This window comes from Labrus bergylta, chromosome 17 (genome assembly GCF_963930695.1).
Source record: "Labrus bergylta chromosome 17, fLabBer1.1, whole genome shotgun sequence".
Classification (NCBI taxonomy): Eukaryota; Metazoa; Chordata; class Actinopteri; order Labriformes; family Labridae; genus Labrus; species Labrus bergylta.
In genome coordinates this window covers 15078539-15093671 of record NC_089211.1, presented here as the reverse complement: position 1 = coordinate 15093671, position 15133 = coordinate 15078539, and the positions used below count along the sequence as shown (strand labels likewise).

General features: G+C 41.5%; 2 protein-coding genes across 6 annotated transcripts in view; one reads left to right on the top strand and one right to left on the bottom strand.

The window, feature by feature from the left end:
* bmpr1bb (bone morphogenetic protein receptor, type IBb) overlaps window positions 1-5071 on the top strand; it is a 53735-nt gene extending 48664 nt beyond the window's left edge. Inside the window, exons 8-14 of the mRNA XM_020629788.3 lie at window positions 1426-1522; window positions 1612-1756; window positions 1962-2154; window positions 2267-2564; window positions 2650-2825; window positions 2906-3036; window positions 4049-5071. Of these exons, the coding sequence (XP_020485444.1) occupies window positions 1426-1522; window positions 1612-1756; window positions 1962-2154; window positions 2267-2564; window positions 2650-2825; window positions 2906-3036; window positions 4049-4174 (1166 nt within the window). The 3' untranslated portion in view covers window positions 4175-5071. The remainder of the gene's footprint in view (window positions 1-1425; window positions 1523-1611; window positions 1757-1961; window positions 2155-2266; window positions 2565-2649; window positions 2826-2905; window positions 3037-4048) is intronic.
* A 64-nt stretch (window positions 5072-5135) lies between these two features.
* unc5cb (unc-5 netrin receptor Cb) overlaps window positions 5136-15133 on the bottom strand; it is a 118141-nt gene continuing 108143 nt past the window's right edge. For 4 of the 5 annotated variants that reach the window (XM_020629783.3, XM_020629784.3, XM_065965523.1 and 1 more), the window contains 7 exons: window positions 14928-15099; window positions 10873-11106; window positions 10191-10340; window positions 9930-10094; window positions 8514-8692; window positions 6836-6980; window positions 5136-6468 (listed from right to left, as the gene is read on the bottom strand). In XM_020629783.3, the coding sequence (XP_020485439.1) occupies window positions 6370-6468; window positions 6836-6980; window positions 8514-8692; window positions 9930-10094; window positions 10191-10340; window positions 10873-11106; window positions 14928-15099 (1144 nt within the window). In that variant the 3' untranslated portion in view covers window positions 5136-6369. Of the gene's footprint in view, window positions 6981-8513; window positions 8693-9929; window positions 10095-10190; window positions 10341-10872; window positions 11107-14927; window positions 15100-15133 lie in introns of all 5 variants that reach the window. The other variant, XM_065965522.1, reaches the window with a different exon arrangement.

The following is a 15133-nucleotide window of genomic DNA, read 5'->3' as shown; positions in this document are numbered from 1 at the left end:
CTCTCACCCTCTAATGAAAAGGACAGCCTCTCCCTGGGGCCTGCTTGAGTTTCTTGCCTCGGGACGGATGTGAGGTATCTGTCCATCTGTTACTCCGCAACACACACACACACTCTTTCTCTCTCTCTCTGTCACTCCCGTTTTTCGGACAAACTCCCTTCTATGCGTTCACACAGCATCAAACACTTTAATTTAACCTTCAAGCAAACCATTCTAAACTAAATTGTCGTATCAGTGGATGTGCTTGATAATTAACGTGTTGCTTACTTTTTTAGTTTTGGCCGTCATTTCTGAGTGTGACAGTGCTTCAACAAAGTCAGACAGAGAAGCATGAAAAAAAGCTTCCAGGTTATCAAATATGATAAAAGTGAAATGTTCATCTCTAGTTTCAAAGGAAAAATGTGCACAAGAGCATATATGTAAAAAAGAAATGAAATCCCTGCAGGCAAATAAAAGTTGAAGTGGCTGCATTGTTCAAAAGTTTCCTCGACTAGAGGGGGAAAACGTTTTTTTTTTTTTGAAGGCACTTAGTTTGATACTCTAGCATGGACACATGGTTTTAATTTCTGACTTGATAAGTTATGAAGGATGATAATACCGTCATACTTATGATGTGATCATGTCAATGCCAGCATGTTAAATATGTTTTTTTTACATTTTAAAATGGTTGTGATTATTAAAAGATAACATTATTGTATACTTCATTATGAACCAGCGTGAAGGTAATATAGAACACACAGTTTCTGTTTCCGTCTATAAAAGTGAACTATTATCAAAGCCGTCATGAAACACATTCAGGGGATTAGTTGGACAGTTTGCTATTCATGCAGTTCTTTTCTACTTTTAGTCCTCTGTAGTTCAGCACTCTTTTTAAGGATCCCCTGTGCTCATGCGTCCGTTATTTTGTGGGTGTGTGATCGGCAGAAGCACAGTAGAAAGGCTAGAGTCCCAGAGCTGCCGGAGGCCTCTGGGGTTTCTGGTGCGATGTCAGAGTGACAACTGATCTGTTGGATTCAGGAAGGGGATGTGATCGATCACGCGCTGTGGGAGGAGGAGGGTTTTGTGGGAGGCAGGGCGGGTTAGAGGGAGCAAGGGGAGAAGGAGCTTGTCCCTGTCGATAATGAAAATCAGAGAGATGTTTGAGGAGATAACTGAACAAATGACACCACTGTCAGATACTCATCAGTTCTCATTTTACACACTTTTCAATCTCACTTAGGGCACGATCATTCGATTTAAGGAGGTTAAAATAACAACAATTACATGTGAAATCTATCTTATAGAAAGAAGATAGGCCCGCACATTTGCGCAATTGCCGCAAAAAAATGGGGTTTTAACGATCACATCACTGTGTTTCAACCAGAGGTCTTCTTCAGGTGATAATCTATTTAATATAACATTAGCACATTGTCCTTATTGTTTCAGATTATGTTGACAGCAGTATCCAGTACATGGCTCTCTTCATCTCAATCACAGTCTGCAGCATCATCCTCGGCCTCGTCCTCATCTTCTGCTACTTCAGGTAAAAACCACAGACTTTTCATGACTGCATGACAATAATCATAATTCTTGATATGCACTTAGCTTATTTGCGTGACTTTTCTGTGGCAGATACAAGCGGCAGGAGTCGGAGCCACGCTACAGTATCGATCTGGAGCAGGAGGAGACCTACATCCCTCCAGGAGAGTCCCTGAAGGACCTGATCGAGCACTCCCGCAGCATCGGGTCTGGATCTGGCTCAGGACTCCCTCTGCTGGTAGGAACAAATCATTGCACATGAAAGTGAAATCTCAAACTGAGTCTCTTTTCAAATCATTAAACACTGCACTGTATCATATTCTATAATCATATGATATCATATAGCATAAGGAGATAAAGATGGAAACAGTTTAATGCTATTATGATGAAAGCAATGGGATAATAAATCGTTTGTTTTCCACACAATTCACTTTTTTTTGTAGGTTCAGCGTACCATCGCAAAGCAGATTCAGATGGTGAAGCAGATCGGAAAAGGGCGATACGGAGAGGTGTGGATGGGCAGGTGGAGAGGAGAGCGAGTGGCTGTCAAAGTCTTCTTCACCACAGAAGAAGAGAGCTGGTTCAGAGAAACAGAGATATATCAGACCTTTCTAATGAGACATGACAACATACTAGGTGAGGCCTCATAAAGAGAGTGGGAAAAACTGATTGAGAGTCAAAAAGTAAAACATTTTGTGGTATTTGTATAAACATGAACATCCCTTTTTTTTCCCCTCATAATTCCCAGGGTTCATAGCAGCAGATATTAAAGGAACCGGCTCGTGGACTCAGCTGTACCTGATAACAGACTACCATGAGAATGGGTCTTTATACGACTACCTCAAGTCTAACACGTTAGACGTCAAAGCTCTGCTGAAACTGGCCTACTCGTCCATCTCAGGCCTGTGTCACCTGCACACCGAGATCTACGGCACGCAAGGCAAACCGGCCATCGCACACAGAGACCTGAAGAGTAAAAACATCCTGGTAAAAAAGAACGGATCGTGCTGTATAGCGGACCTTGGACTCGCTGTCAAGTTTAACAGGTACGACTTGACTTCTGGACTTTTAGTTTTGGATCATCTTTGAGCTTGAGTTACTCATCATGTCTGTTCCTCCTCTCTGCTCTAGTGACACCAACGAGGTGGATATTCCTCCCAACCTAAGAGTGGGTACGAAACGCTACATGCCCCCTGAAGTGTTGGATGAAACACTAAACAGCACCTACTTCCAGTCCTTTATCATGGCCGACATGTATAGTTTCGGCCTCATTGTTTGGGAGATGGCCAGACGTTGCATATCTGGAGGTTAGAACACGTTTTCGATACATGCTCATGCTTCCTTTGTCCCTCTACACACTCTCACGTACACCTGTGTTTCCTTGAAGGTATTGTGGAGGAATATCAGCTGCCCTATTACGACCTGGTGCCCACGGATCCTTCCTATGAGGACATGAGGGAAGTCGTGTGCATAAAGAAACAAAGACCTTCATTTGCTAATCGCTGGAGCAGTGATGAGGTAATGAAAATGTTTTTTTGTTACAATTCAACCTCATGTCTTTATTCATGGTAAATAAGTGATTCATTTGTATTCTATAGAGCAGTATTACACCTTTTGAAGAAGAACCCCTCAGGTTGCCAGGTTTTGATAAATGATCTTTAGGTGCTATGTTTTCTGCACCGTACTCTTAGTGGAAATAATCTGTTCAGTTAAGAAAGCCGTCAGGTCTGCAGCGAATCCTTAGAAGTATTAAAACAAGTAATATGATTTGTTCAGCATAACAATCAAAGAAGAAAAGAAATAAGACAATTTATGCTGCATGATATATTCTAAAAAGGTTCAAATTTAGACAAAAATATCAGTCACATAACAGATCTAAGACACTGGATTATTTAGTCTAAGTTTAGTGTTCGTCTTTTTTTTTCCACCAGGTTATTTGCTCACTCCAACATGTGGTATTTAATGCTATCACAATGTCATTTTTCAATTTATGTTGAGCCAAAAATCAAATGTAGAAAGTCTGCCTACTTTTAACCAGTGTTATGTTATTAAACTGGATATTTTTGGAGCTTTAACTTTGACCTTTTTTTTTTTTAAGATTTCTTTTTGAACTCTGTATGCCTCAATTTAGAGATAGGACAGTGGATAGAGTCAGAAATCAGAGAGAGAGAAAGGATTTGAACCCGGGGCTGCCCACTTGCAGGACTACAGCCTTTGTACATGGGTCGATTTACCAAATACCCAAAGGTCGCTGAATATACCAAAGACAGGGCTTTTAATTTGATCCAGTTTTTAAAATGTGGTTATTTTGACACCGGTACTCTGACATTTTTACATCTCAGTCAGGACCAAAAGTTTCTGTAGCCCTTCTCATCAGATTTACCAAAAACCCAGGTTACAAGTGTAGTCCAGTTTTGTATGTTAGTTTATCCCAAACACAGAATAATCAATAATGGATGAATACAATTTTCACAACTTGTAAATCAAAGTACTGCTGTATTCTTATGTACATGCCCCTGTGTGTCATCAGTGTCTAAGGCAGATGGGGAAACTGATGTCAGAGTGCTGGGCTCACAACCCGGCCTCCCGCCTCACAGCCCTGAGGGTGAAGAAGACCTTGGCGAAGATGTTAGAAACCCAAGACATCAAACTGTGACAGGAAGTCAAGAGAGATGCTCTCATCGCCACCGACTTTTCACTGCCACCGGCCCTGCGCTGCTAACACTGGCTAATAGAAGAAAGGGAAAAAAAAAGAGGTTGTGAATGGAAGGACAAAGGAAACAGACGGGGAGGATGACCCAGAGAGATAAAGGTCTACGAAGAGCTGGAAAAAAAAAAAAGATTTATGATGTCAGGGGAGGTCTGCCCTCCTGAAGTCTGAGCCACCAGTTCAAGTGGTGCTTTCTGTGAAAGCTGAGTGTTGGTCGGGTCCAGGCTGTCCCTGTGGGCAGGAGGACCAGGACCCTTCATAGCAGGAGAGGAGGACTGAAATACCTCTGATTGGTTCAAACAGAGGACCCTCCTGCTCTCTTTAAAGCCATGCAGCAGTATTCTATGTGCAGTTTTTTGTACTGTACCAGCTGCCTTCATTTCAAATCTATTCATAATGTCTGTCATCCATCCAAAGAAATGTCTGATTCCTGCTCAGTGACCTCACGTCCAATGACATTATTATTATTATTATTTTATTAATATTAATACAAACAGAAACAAGTGAGAAGAAGTCCATAATAACAGATTTATCTATAGAATATTCATTTGAACATTTTGTTGAAATAAATCCTCAGAGGTTGTAGATTGGTGAGTTTTTGTTGATCTTTGCATTTTCTGCTCTATCCTTTAACAATTCACATGTACATAGTCAAAGTGAAATCTATTGATAATTATTGCCTTGCTGGATGTTTAAAATGTGTTTCTGATGATTTATCTGTGTACAGAATATGTCCCGTCCACTCTACCACTGTTGCATTCGCCTTATTTAACCTGTACATATGTGATCTTTGAGAGTGGATGTGGATGACATTCCCTAATAAAACAACAAAGTGTCTTGAAAGATTGTCTTGTTATGTTTGAACACGGCTGAAAGATTCCAACAAATCAGATCCTCATGCTCAACGTTCAATGTTGCATATAAATATAATTTATTATTAGTCCTTAAAAATTCTTTCTTACACTTTGTACAAGAACTTGACAGATGAAAATGCAAGCAATTGCAAACAAACATCATGAGCGCCGGGAAACAGACAGGCTACATTCTCACTATACAATAATAAGACTCATGAAGCTGCAGGACGAGGGAATGCAAAAGGCTAGCCCACAGAGAATGTAGAGATTGTTTCAGAAAGATGCAGCTTGCATAGACAGCTTTACAACAAAAACTGGGACAACTGCCATTCAAAGAATACAAAGATCAAAGAAGGAACCGAGAACACCTGAACAATCACAAGTGCTGCTGCTGCATCAAAGGAATGTTGCGTTGACAACTCTAAACGCTAATGTTGCTGCACAGTGAGTCATGACTTCTGTCATCAACCAACAAACAGACGTCTGCTTTGAAAAGCACACCGATGTCCTTCAACTGTGGACAGAAAAAAAAAAGATTCTTCTCAAAATGACATTTAATAGATGATTAATTTCTGTATTAAATTTTAACATCGTACAGTGTATGTCAATTATTTGGTAAAAAGCAGTCGTATTCTGTTGAGTTGCTTCTATAAAAATATATTTTTTGATTCGTTTTTTTTTTTACAGTCGTCTCTCCTCTCTGGTGTCTTTAATGTAGATAATATCATCCTGAACAACGTACAAACCATCAGCATCAGTCATGAGTTTTATTACGTTTGGGTAAATTGTCCACATTCTCCTCCATACTGGTTTAATTAGCCAATTGATCTGCTAAAAACATGCAAAGAATTAACCAACGCAACTCATCAAAACTATTTGAAGAAACAGGCAAACATAATTCAAAATCAATTATAATGAAACACAACATGAGTAAAAAATATTAAAGTAGTTAAGACAGCAACATTAACCTATTAATGATTACATTACGGTTCCTTTCTGTACATGTACATGTGGCTGACAAGGATGAGTCATTACAGCAAGTGTCCACCAGGAGGTGCTATGATACAGTCGAACAGAATGAGAGCAGAAACAGAAATGTGAGGACTTAGCAAAATATTCCATAAAATACTAAAAAAAAAAAAAAAAAAAAAAAAAAAGATATGTATAAATAGGCATATTATTAAATATTATGTTATCACTGAACACATACTCGTCCATGGTGTTGCTATGGCGACAGGTTCTTGGGAGTGAGAGATGCCTCCTGTGATTGGAGCGTTTGCTTGATCCTCATGACCTCTCAAAGTGTAGTCTGTTGTTTAAAGCAAGGGCATCATCCACATATCCGCACAGTCCATCCAAATAACCGGACAGCTGTTTCCAAGGAAACTAGAGCCAAAAATATCAAGTTGTTGAACCAGGGAGAGAAAGAGAGATACAGAGAGAAATGACTGGCAGAGATTCTTGTTTACCCTCCAAGTTTTTACACCCTTTGTTGCCAATGTTTAACTGGGTCATGGCAGAGTAGACCAAGCTGTTTGTATCTTCTTACTTCTGCATGAGTACATACACACACACACACACACACACACACACACACACACACATGCACACACACATGCACACAGTAGTTTTTAGTGTGTGCGTGCATTTGTCATTGTGATGGGCGTCCCTCCTTTCTTGTTTTCCTTTTTATGTCGTCTTCCTCCCTGGAATGTTGTGCTCCCCTGTCGGGCGGCTGTCAGTGCTCACTCACTAAAGGAACAAGGCTGTCATGGCGTCCCATCTCCTCCAGCACCTGGGCCAGGCGACTCAGGTTGCCGTCAGGGAAGTGCTGGGCCTCCCATAAGTCCAGGATCACTCCCGTTGGACTGGATTTGGTGGCGAAGTAGTTTAGATACCTGAATGAATGGTCGAATTAAAAGCAGAGAGTGGTGCTTTAAAAAAAAAAGGTTAACGTATCTATGACATAAAACTGTGTTAATGAGCATTTCTCTTTATGGTTTTGCTATGTAAGAAGCAATAGGGGAAGAACTTTTTCCTTCAGTCCCCCCTATAGGCTGTTTATAAAGAGTAGATGTAGCCACCTTAATGTCACCCATTGGTTTGTGAACTTCTCTTTTGAAGCCTTCATTTTGACATAGCCAGAGATGACCATATTTGGGGTTAATACAGATTACAATATCTATCCTGGTTGACGGATGAACATGGTAGTATAAGATAACCGAGCCCTGAAGCGAACCCTGCTTCACGTCAATTTCACTCCACAGTGGACCGCGAATTACACAATGACATCATACTGTATGGAAGAAGACTAAGCTTGTTTCATCTGCTAGGCTAAATCAAGACGTGAAGGACGAGTAGGGTTACTTTCAAACACGCTCTATATAATCAGACTCCGTTTCACGAGCACTAGAGACGCCCCCTGCTGACTAATAGAAATAATGCAGGTTTAAGGCTTTCCCCTGTAGGCGTCAGTTTAGAAACCAAGAGGCTTCATCCACTATTTTATAAAAGTCTGTGATTTTCTCCTTAAAGAGTTTTTCAATTACTTTAAACTGATTCATTTTTTTTTGTCGAGGATTACTTTTTAGTTTACAATTACAATTCAGTTTATAGCAAGAAGCAAATGACAAATTGAGTCAAGGGAAATGTAGGAAATAACAGCCTGCTATCAGTAGGAAATAACGGTCTGCTATCAGCTGATGACAGACTGAAGTCTCTTTTAATATGTAAAAAAAATCCAAAGCTAAACCACATTTTTCCAAATGATGGTTTTTCTAATCCGTTTTGTCACCCAGTTTTTATGATATTTAAAATAAGGCCACAAAAATTCCAGGATTTGATTGAAAATGTTGAAACTATGGATACACTTCTGTTCTGTGTGCATCATCACTGTGGGTGGTGAATAAGAGGCTGGTTCACGTCTCTCCTTCCTTCACGCCACACTCTGAGTGGTCTCGTCAATCTGCAGCTGCTGCCTGTGATAAGACCCCCCCTGCTGAGGCAGGACCTTATAAATGGACACACACTGTACCTCCATCACACGCACACATGACTATCGAAGACGCATGGGTAACGTTTTGGAAAAAAGCGTGGCCGTTCTATCTTTGTCTTTGTCTTTTTCTTTTTCTGTCTGTCTCACTTCAGCCGGTCTCACTTCATCTCAATGCATCTGACTGAAACAGCCAATTCCCAAAAGAAGAATCAAAATCAAATAAATATGAGATTTGTTGTCCAGTCTTCCCTCTCTATTCTTAATAAGCATGATGATAAAAAATGTTGATAAATAAAATTGAAAGCAGCTTTTTAAAGACATTTTTGGAGAAGACAAGTTGCTCTCTGAAAACGGAAAAATGATGACAGCCTGTTTCTGTGACACATTAAGGGCATAAATCTGAGTCTCTGTCTCCCAGCTCTGTTCCTCGACCCACCTATCTAGGTTTAGTTTGTGGGCCAACATCCTCCAGTCATTTCCTCTGGTCTGAGGTGCGTCCAGACTGCCACACAACTTCTGTCGGATGGAGACGGGGATGCGAAAGGCGTTTGGCCCAACCAGTGTGGTGATGTTACTGGCCGGGTCCAGCAGAGAAGTGTCAATGCTCTGGGAATCCTGCAGACAAAAAGAGAGAGAGAGAGAGAGAGAGAGAGAGAGAGAGAGAGAGAGAGAGCGAGAGAGAGAGAGAGAGAAAGAGCGAGAGAGACTGTAGTAGGGGACTGCAGGTACATAATTCATGCTTAAATGCAACATTACGAAGGTGAAATGGATTTAGAGCACAGCACATTTAGATTTCTGGGTTGTATAAAAAGCAGATTTTTTCCATCTTATTGCCGTCCTTTAATCTATGTAGGCCAAGTGATTTTCTAATAAATTGCATGTGGAGGATTAAGTGCAGGAGGTCTGGTTACAAAACCAGAGCAGGTCCCAGAGACAAATAAGGCGAGGCCAGGCGGGGACACAGCACTGCACTACATGCACTATAATTCAACTCATTACTGAGCACAAAGCCCTCATGCTCCTCCATCCCTCATGCTCTGCTCTCCTGGCCAGATGGCCTTTGTGAGGCAGGTACAGCGCGACTACAGGGTGATTATTCCCCCTCTGCTCTTGTCCTGTCAAAGGAGGGATGGTATGAAGGCTGCAGGTTCAAGAGTCTCTCTCAGCTTTTGAAAACGTTGCAAAGAGATCGAGGGGGGAAAAATTTGCAAAAAAGTTGTTACTGGAGGAAATTCATTTTCTCTGAATTCAAAATTCAGGTAAAAAGATAAAGATTCTCAGATTGTATTTTTTTCCTTTCTGAAACTTGTATGTAGACTTGAGTTATGGCCGATACTGAGTAGCTGAAGGATACTAGCTTGATAAAAAACAGCATATTTGTGGTGGAAAAACTCGGACAATTAGCATTTGCTACCTTTGAAAAAAATTCCAATCTTTGCTAGGACTTGACTGTTGTCATTTATTATCGTCATATAATAATTTACCTTAAACCCTGTAGATGAATGAGGGGATAGCAATTACTGTAGAGTACAGTACAGTTCAGTACGTTGACGTTTTAGCTGTCGGAGGCCAATATCAACACTAGTGTTGGGATTGAAACTATACCAATACTGATACTAGTTTCAATATGAATATTGGTATAATTACTGAAGTGATACCAATATAATATCAGTATTGACACCACACTTTTACCAATACTCTTATCAATATCATTACTAAAGTGTTCCAAATTCTAGCAGAACAACTCTCTAACCAGATGATCAAAAAGTTTCACCACGCGTTCTTTCACAACATTCTTTCGCCCTGTTATGGATGAAATTTAAAGCTACATTTATGGAAGTATTGACCATACCTCTGAGAGCGTTGTGTCCAGCTGAAAAATCTGTCCCTCTCCCTCCACTTGGCGCACACATATCTTACAGGCCAGGTCCACCGTGCTGGCAGAGAACCGCTCCAGGGTGAAGCAACAGTGGTGGTTTCTCTGAGAGCCCGTCCACATGTGCTGAAAGGAGAGCTCCTGCAGGGAGGCGGAGAGGGAAGGGGGAGTTACTCGGCGGGCTCAGAAAGCGAAACGTGAAAGAACCTCTCTGAGAGGGGTTTGCGAGCAGTTTACCTGGTACTTGGCGAGTAGTTTGCTCTTCCACAACGTGTGCGGGACGTCGTGGATGGAAAGTCTCAGGTTGTGAGTGCTGTCTTTAAAGTTGAGGGTCTTCGGCTCGTCTAACAACTTCCCGCCCATTTGCTTCTCCATCTGCAGGACTTCCTGCAAACACAAATGCACACTTTTTGAGCGTCAATGCATACTGACTTCTTTGTTTCTTGTTGACCACATCATGTTTGTGAATCTTTCAATAAGACATGACAAAAAAATCTGTTTTTCTATAGTAAATTCATCCGCCTCACAGGGCGTTATGAGTCTGAAAGCAACTTCATGTCCTTGCAGCAGGATCACTATCACTTCTCATTACCCGTTGCCAAACTTAATAACCCTGTTTAATATCCCTGCTCGGTATTATAATCCTTCTTATCTCTCCTCCGTGTAGGTAGACAGAGGTATTAAACGGAAGAGGAGGGGGGATAAATGCGGCTTATTTTGCACTGGGGCCGCAGCTACATCTTTTCAGGAAGCCCGCCTGACAACTCTTATTGTGACATATGAACACAAAGATTTCACTTCCTGCCACCCACACCTCGTCTGCTAGCTACACCCACACAAACACCTACAATCAGTAATCATTAAAGCTTACAAACAGATTCATCTTTTGCAAACCAATGAGTGTGGTCTGTGTGTTTACCTTGAGTGCATCCTGTGTGTCGTCCAGGCAGTACACCCGGATATGATACTCCATGGCGGGGCAGGTGACGGGGCCGAAGATGGCCAGTTTGAGGCGCTTGGTGGTTGAAGCGCTCAGAGACTGGCCCACCAGGCAGTAGGTGCCTAACGTCTCTGTGAGGATGTGGCAGGCCTCGTCATCCATTTGGATGTAGCACGGCGTGGTGAAATTTTCTTCTCCTACCACCACCACGTCCTACGAGGTGGACAGAGAGAGAGACGCGATTGTGAGAGACGATAGGCTGCTACTTGTGAAAATACAATTATGCAGAGAAAATAAAGATGGGAACAAAAGAGGACGTGGTACATTTCTGTTGTCACTGCTGCCTTGTAATATTGTCATTAAGTGGTAGGTAGGAAAATCAAAGTCACATCTAATTGAATGATTTTCATTCAATAAAATGGTTCCAAAACACATTTCCACTTTAGTTCCACTAAGATAATGAGACTCGGCAACATCAGCTCCATGTGTAATCTTTTTCTCAGATGACTCGGTCTTTGGACTGATCTTCTGCATGTTTGTAATAAGAGAGTGTAGCTTTTTGCATTGTCATCACATCAAAGCATAAAAGCAACATTACTTTCCTGAATAAAAGAAATAAGCATCAACATCACCTGTTTTCATTTCCTTCTTTTTCAAGTATCAACATCATACTGAAGCAGTGATTTACACAGATAACTGGGCATCATTTATGTACTGTATGGACTTATTCCTTCTTAGTATTATGTATGCATGGGCAGCAGTTTGACAGTTAACACTTTGTGATCAATGAACAGAATGTATGTGTGTATTTTTTTATTTTCTTCTCCAGGAAATGAAGAAATGTAATAAACATACTTAATAATCCTTCACTTTATTTCACTCATTTTTTTTCTCTGCTTTTTAGTAGTTGACCCACGAGCAATAAACTAATACTAATAAAATAAGAATATGGCTCAAATCAGGATAAACGTATGACTTTGACCTGTTTGAGCTGGATTTTTGTAGGGTTTCGGTTTGGAATGAATGCTGTAAAGAACTCGTTTGTCTTCATTATTGTTTTCCATTTTTTGTATTTTTTACATCAAACATTTATATTGAATGAACTGAATCACACTGGATTTGAAATGTCATTTTAAGGGGTAAAGTAGGAGTCAGGGTCACGACCTTTTCACTGTAACACTTTGCCATGAGGAGTTAGTAATGCCTGACAGCCTGCCTCTGTGCATAAGAGCTGATGGAAGAGTGAGTGCCCAGACCATTTGTAGTTGACCTCTGTAATAGAACTAACTTCAGGACATATTTCTCTTTCATTAAGCCTGTCTGCTCTGAACACACTAATGTGGCCCTCTCTCTCTCTCTCTCTCTCTCTCTCTCTCTCGCTCACTCGCTCTCTCTCTCTGTCTTTTTTTCTCAGTAATCCAAACACTCCTGTGAACAGCACATTGGCATTAATTCAGCCTATTATGAGAGACAGAAGAGGAATTACAGCATTTTATTGTGAGCTTGTCCATTTAACAGCAGTATTATGGCTGATCATTAGACTCTTTAACTGCTCCTGAGGGGGGGAAGGGGCTGGGGCTCTCTGTTGGGGAATAATTAGAACACACAGTGGAGGGAACAGTGGGCTTTTTGCTTCATACGTGTGTGGTGGCACAAACAATCAAACATGTAAACGCATGCACACATTCCCACATCATAATCTATTCACACATCCTTTGACATTATCGGCATAGCTTCTTTGAGAGCTCTGTGAGGATTCATGTTCGGAGGAGAGTTACTGAAGCAGAAAGGCCCACATGCTCCTCATTATATGACCTGCTGTCGTCATCATCATCACTACACCATGCTTCCCCGATGACACTGTGTGTGTGTGTGTGTGTGTGTGTGTGTGTGTGTGTGTGTGTGTGTGTGTGTGTGTGTGTGTGTGTGTGTGTGCGTGCTTAGATGAGGGAGGGGTGCCAATAGAACTGACTATTTTCACTCTGTGGAGATGACTTTATATCTAAAAATACCGGGGAATTACTTCTTCAGAGGAGCTCATCTCTGCTGTTTCTGCTGCTGTGATGAATACGCGTTTTGACAGAGCGTGTCATATAAAGCAATAATTCACGCGTGCAGTATGGAGTCGGCCTCAGCGGGAGGAGAAGCTCATATACAGGAAGCTGCCGTCACCTTGGATATTACCATCTGCATTTCTGACAGGTCGCGGATATAATCAATAGCGAGCACGTAGTCCCCACAGGAGACCACGTCCCCTCCAATATGTATGAAATATTGGAATTCATCTCCTACAATATTTGTAATAACCAGACACGTCAGATTCTGCAAAAGCTGATTTAAGACTGTTTGATTCCCTCTGTGTGCATGTTAAATGGACTCTAACACGCACAGCAGTTCACTGATGATTTCCTGCTTCTTATCAGTGTAAATCATCACGGGCAGATCTTAATGCAAACTGAACGCATCTGAACTGATTGTAACATGCAGGAAGGATTGTCAGAGTTTCACTCCTAAATGTCTGGCTGAAGACCTGGCCCTTGATTAATAGTTATAGTCGGTTTACACGGAGCTTTATTACTCAGTTTACACTTAGCTTTATTGGCTGCCCTCAAGTCATTCATCAATGTCACGAAGGCATGCGGGGCCACCACTGTGGCAGTTCTTTTTCTGCTCTATAAGTCTTATCATCACATCAGCGATAGACTTCCTGAAAAAGATGTAATTCCAGTCACTACTCAATGATGAGCTGACAGAGGGACGTATAGTTGATAAATGCTGGTGCAAAGTGGAGGAAATTTCAATGTGGGACAAGATGGTGCATTTTTCCTGCAAAGACTCCAGCAAAATATGAGCATACAGATTTCTTTCAGCTAAAAATGTGACTTCTGTGTTACCTTTGGACTGTTTTTCATTCCGCTGTGTTACGGACAGCCCTGCTGCTGCTGCACAAATCTTTATGGTTTCTTTGTATTTTTTGAACACCCTCTACTCCAAAAAAGGCTCCAGCAGACACTTGGTAATAAATGGCATGGAAGGAAAACAGAAGAAAAAAATGCTGTGTTGAAGTGTAAGAAAAAACGATGCTAATTACTGCATACAACAGTAATTAGCATCCCCAATCCCCACTTTCTGGAGTAATTGAAATGCACCATGTGCGGTCCATTTCAATTTAAAGAAGGTTTGTGATCAGGGTGAGAAAGTTTCTCTACAAATAATGTGTTTATGGTTGCTGGACAATTCTTATGCTTGTGTATGTGAGTGTTTTTGTGTTGATGTGTGTTTCTGTGTGTGACAGGCTGAAAAAAGGAACAAGAAGGATAGACAGAAAACATTGACACTGCTGCTACAACTTATCATCATCAGAGCTCTTAATAATGGAGCGTTCAGGCACAAATCTTGCACAGGTTTACACAGCACACACATACACACTCACACAGGCTTTCATAAAGGTAGAAGAAAACTGACTGGGGGAAATACAGTCCCTGTTGGATCCCTGCTATCAGAAGTTTGTTAGCTCAGCACCTGGTTGCAGCAGCGGTTTGTTCAGAGTGCTGAGCTGAACAAACAAAGCAAAGAAGTTGATCCCCTTCATGTCCTCTACCTTTATCTACAGTCTCATGCCATTTGAACATTTGTTTTTCTCAACTTCTTGGTCTTTGTTAGCAGGGCTGTTCTCAGGAGCTGATCTGGGGTGGTGTGAGCCCCTGCAGAAAACTTTTTGGCCACCCCAGATGAATTGAAATTTAAACAATCTGTTCACAGGACTGTTACGACTGTAGAATACATTAAAGTCAGCATTTAAGATTATTGGAGATAGAAACTGAAAAACAACCCCTTCATAAGTCAGTGCCCTATTTGGGCCACCCCAGTGAACAAATGCAAGCGGATGCAATGTGAATCATATAAAGCGAGGGTCACACTAGTGAGTATTATTTTAATATAACTTTTACATTTCACATGGCTGTCAAAAGCACATTTTCAAACCTGGCCATGCGGTGACACACATATCGCACAGTTTCCACCCTGTTTCTCACCTCCCACTGGTTTTGCTGCGAATGGTTCTTGAGCTGGATCAGCCAATCCTGTTGGCCATCACACACGGCACAGTGGTGCATGGTGATGATGACGGGCCGAGTCAACAAAGCCCCGGGGGGCCCGCAGCTCACCACAGGGCCCAGCACAGTTTGGCCATCATCCACCGATGGCCTGGAGGTACACAGAAAAGACACAAACACACACA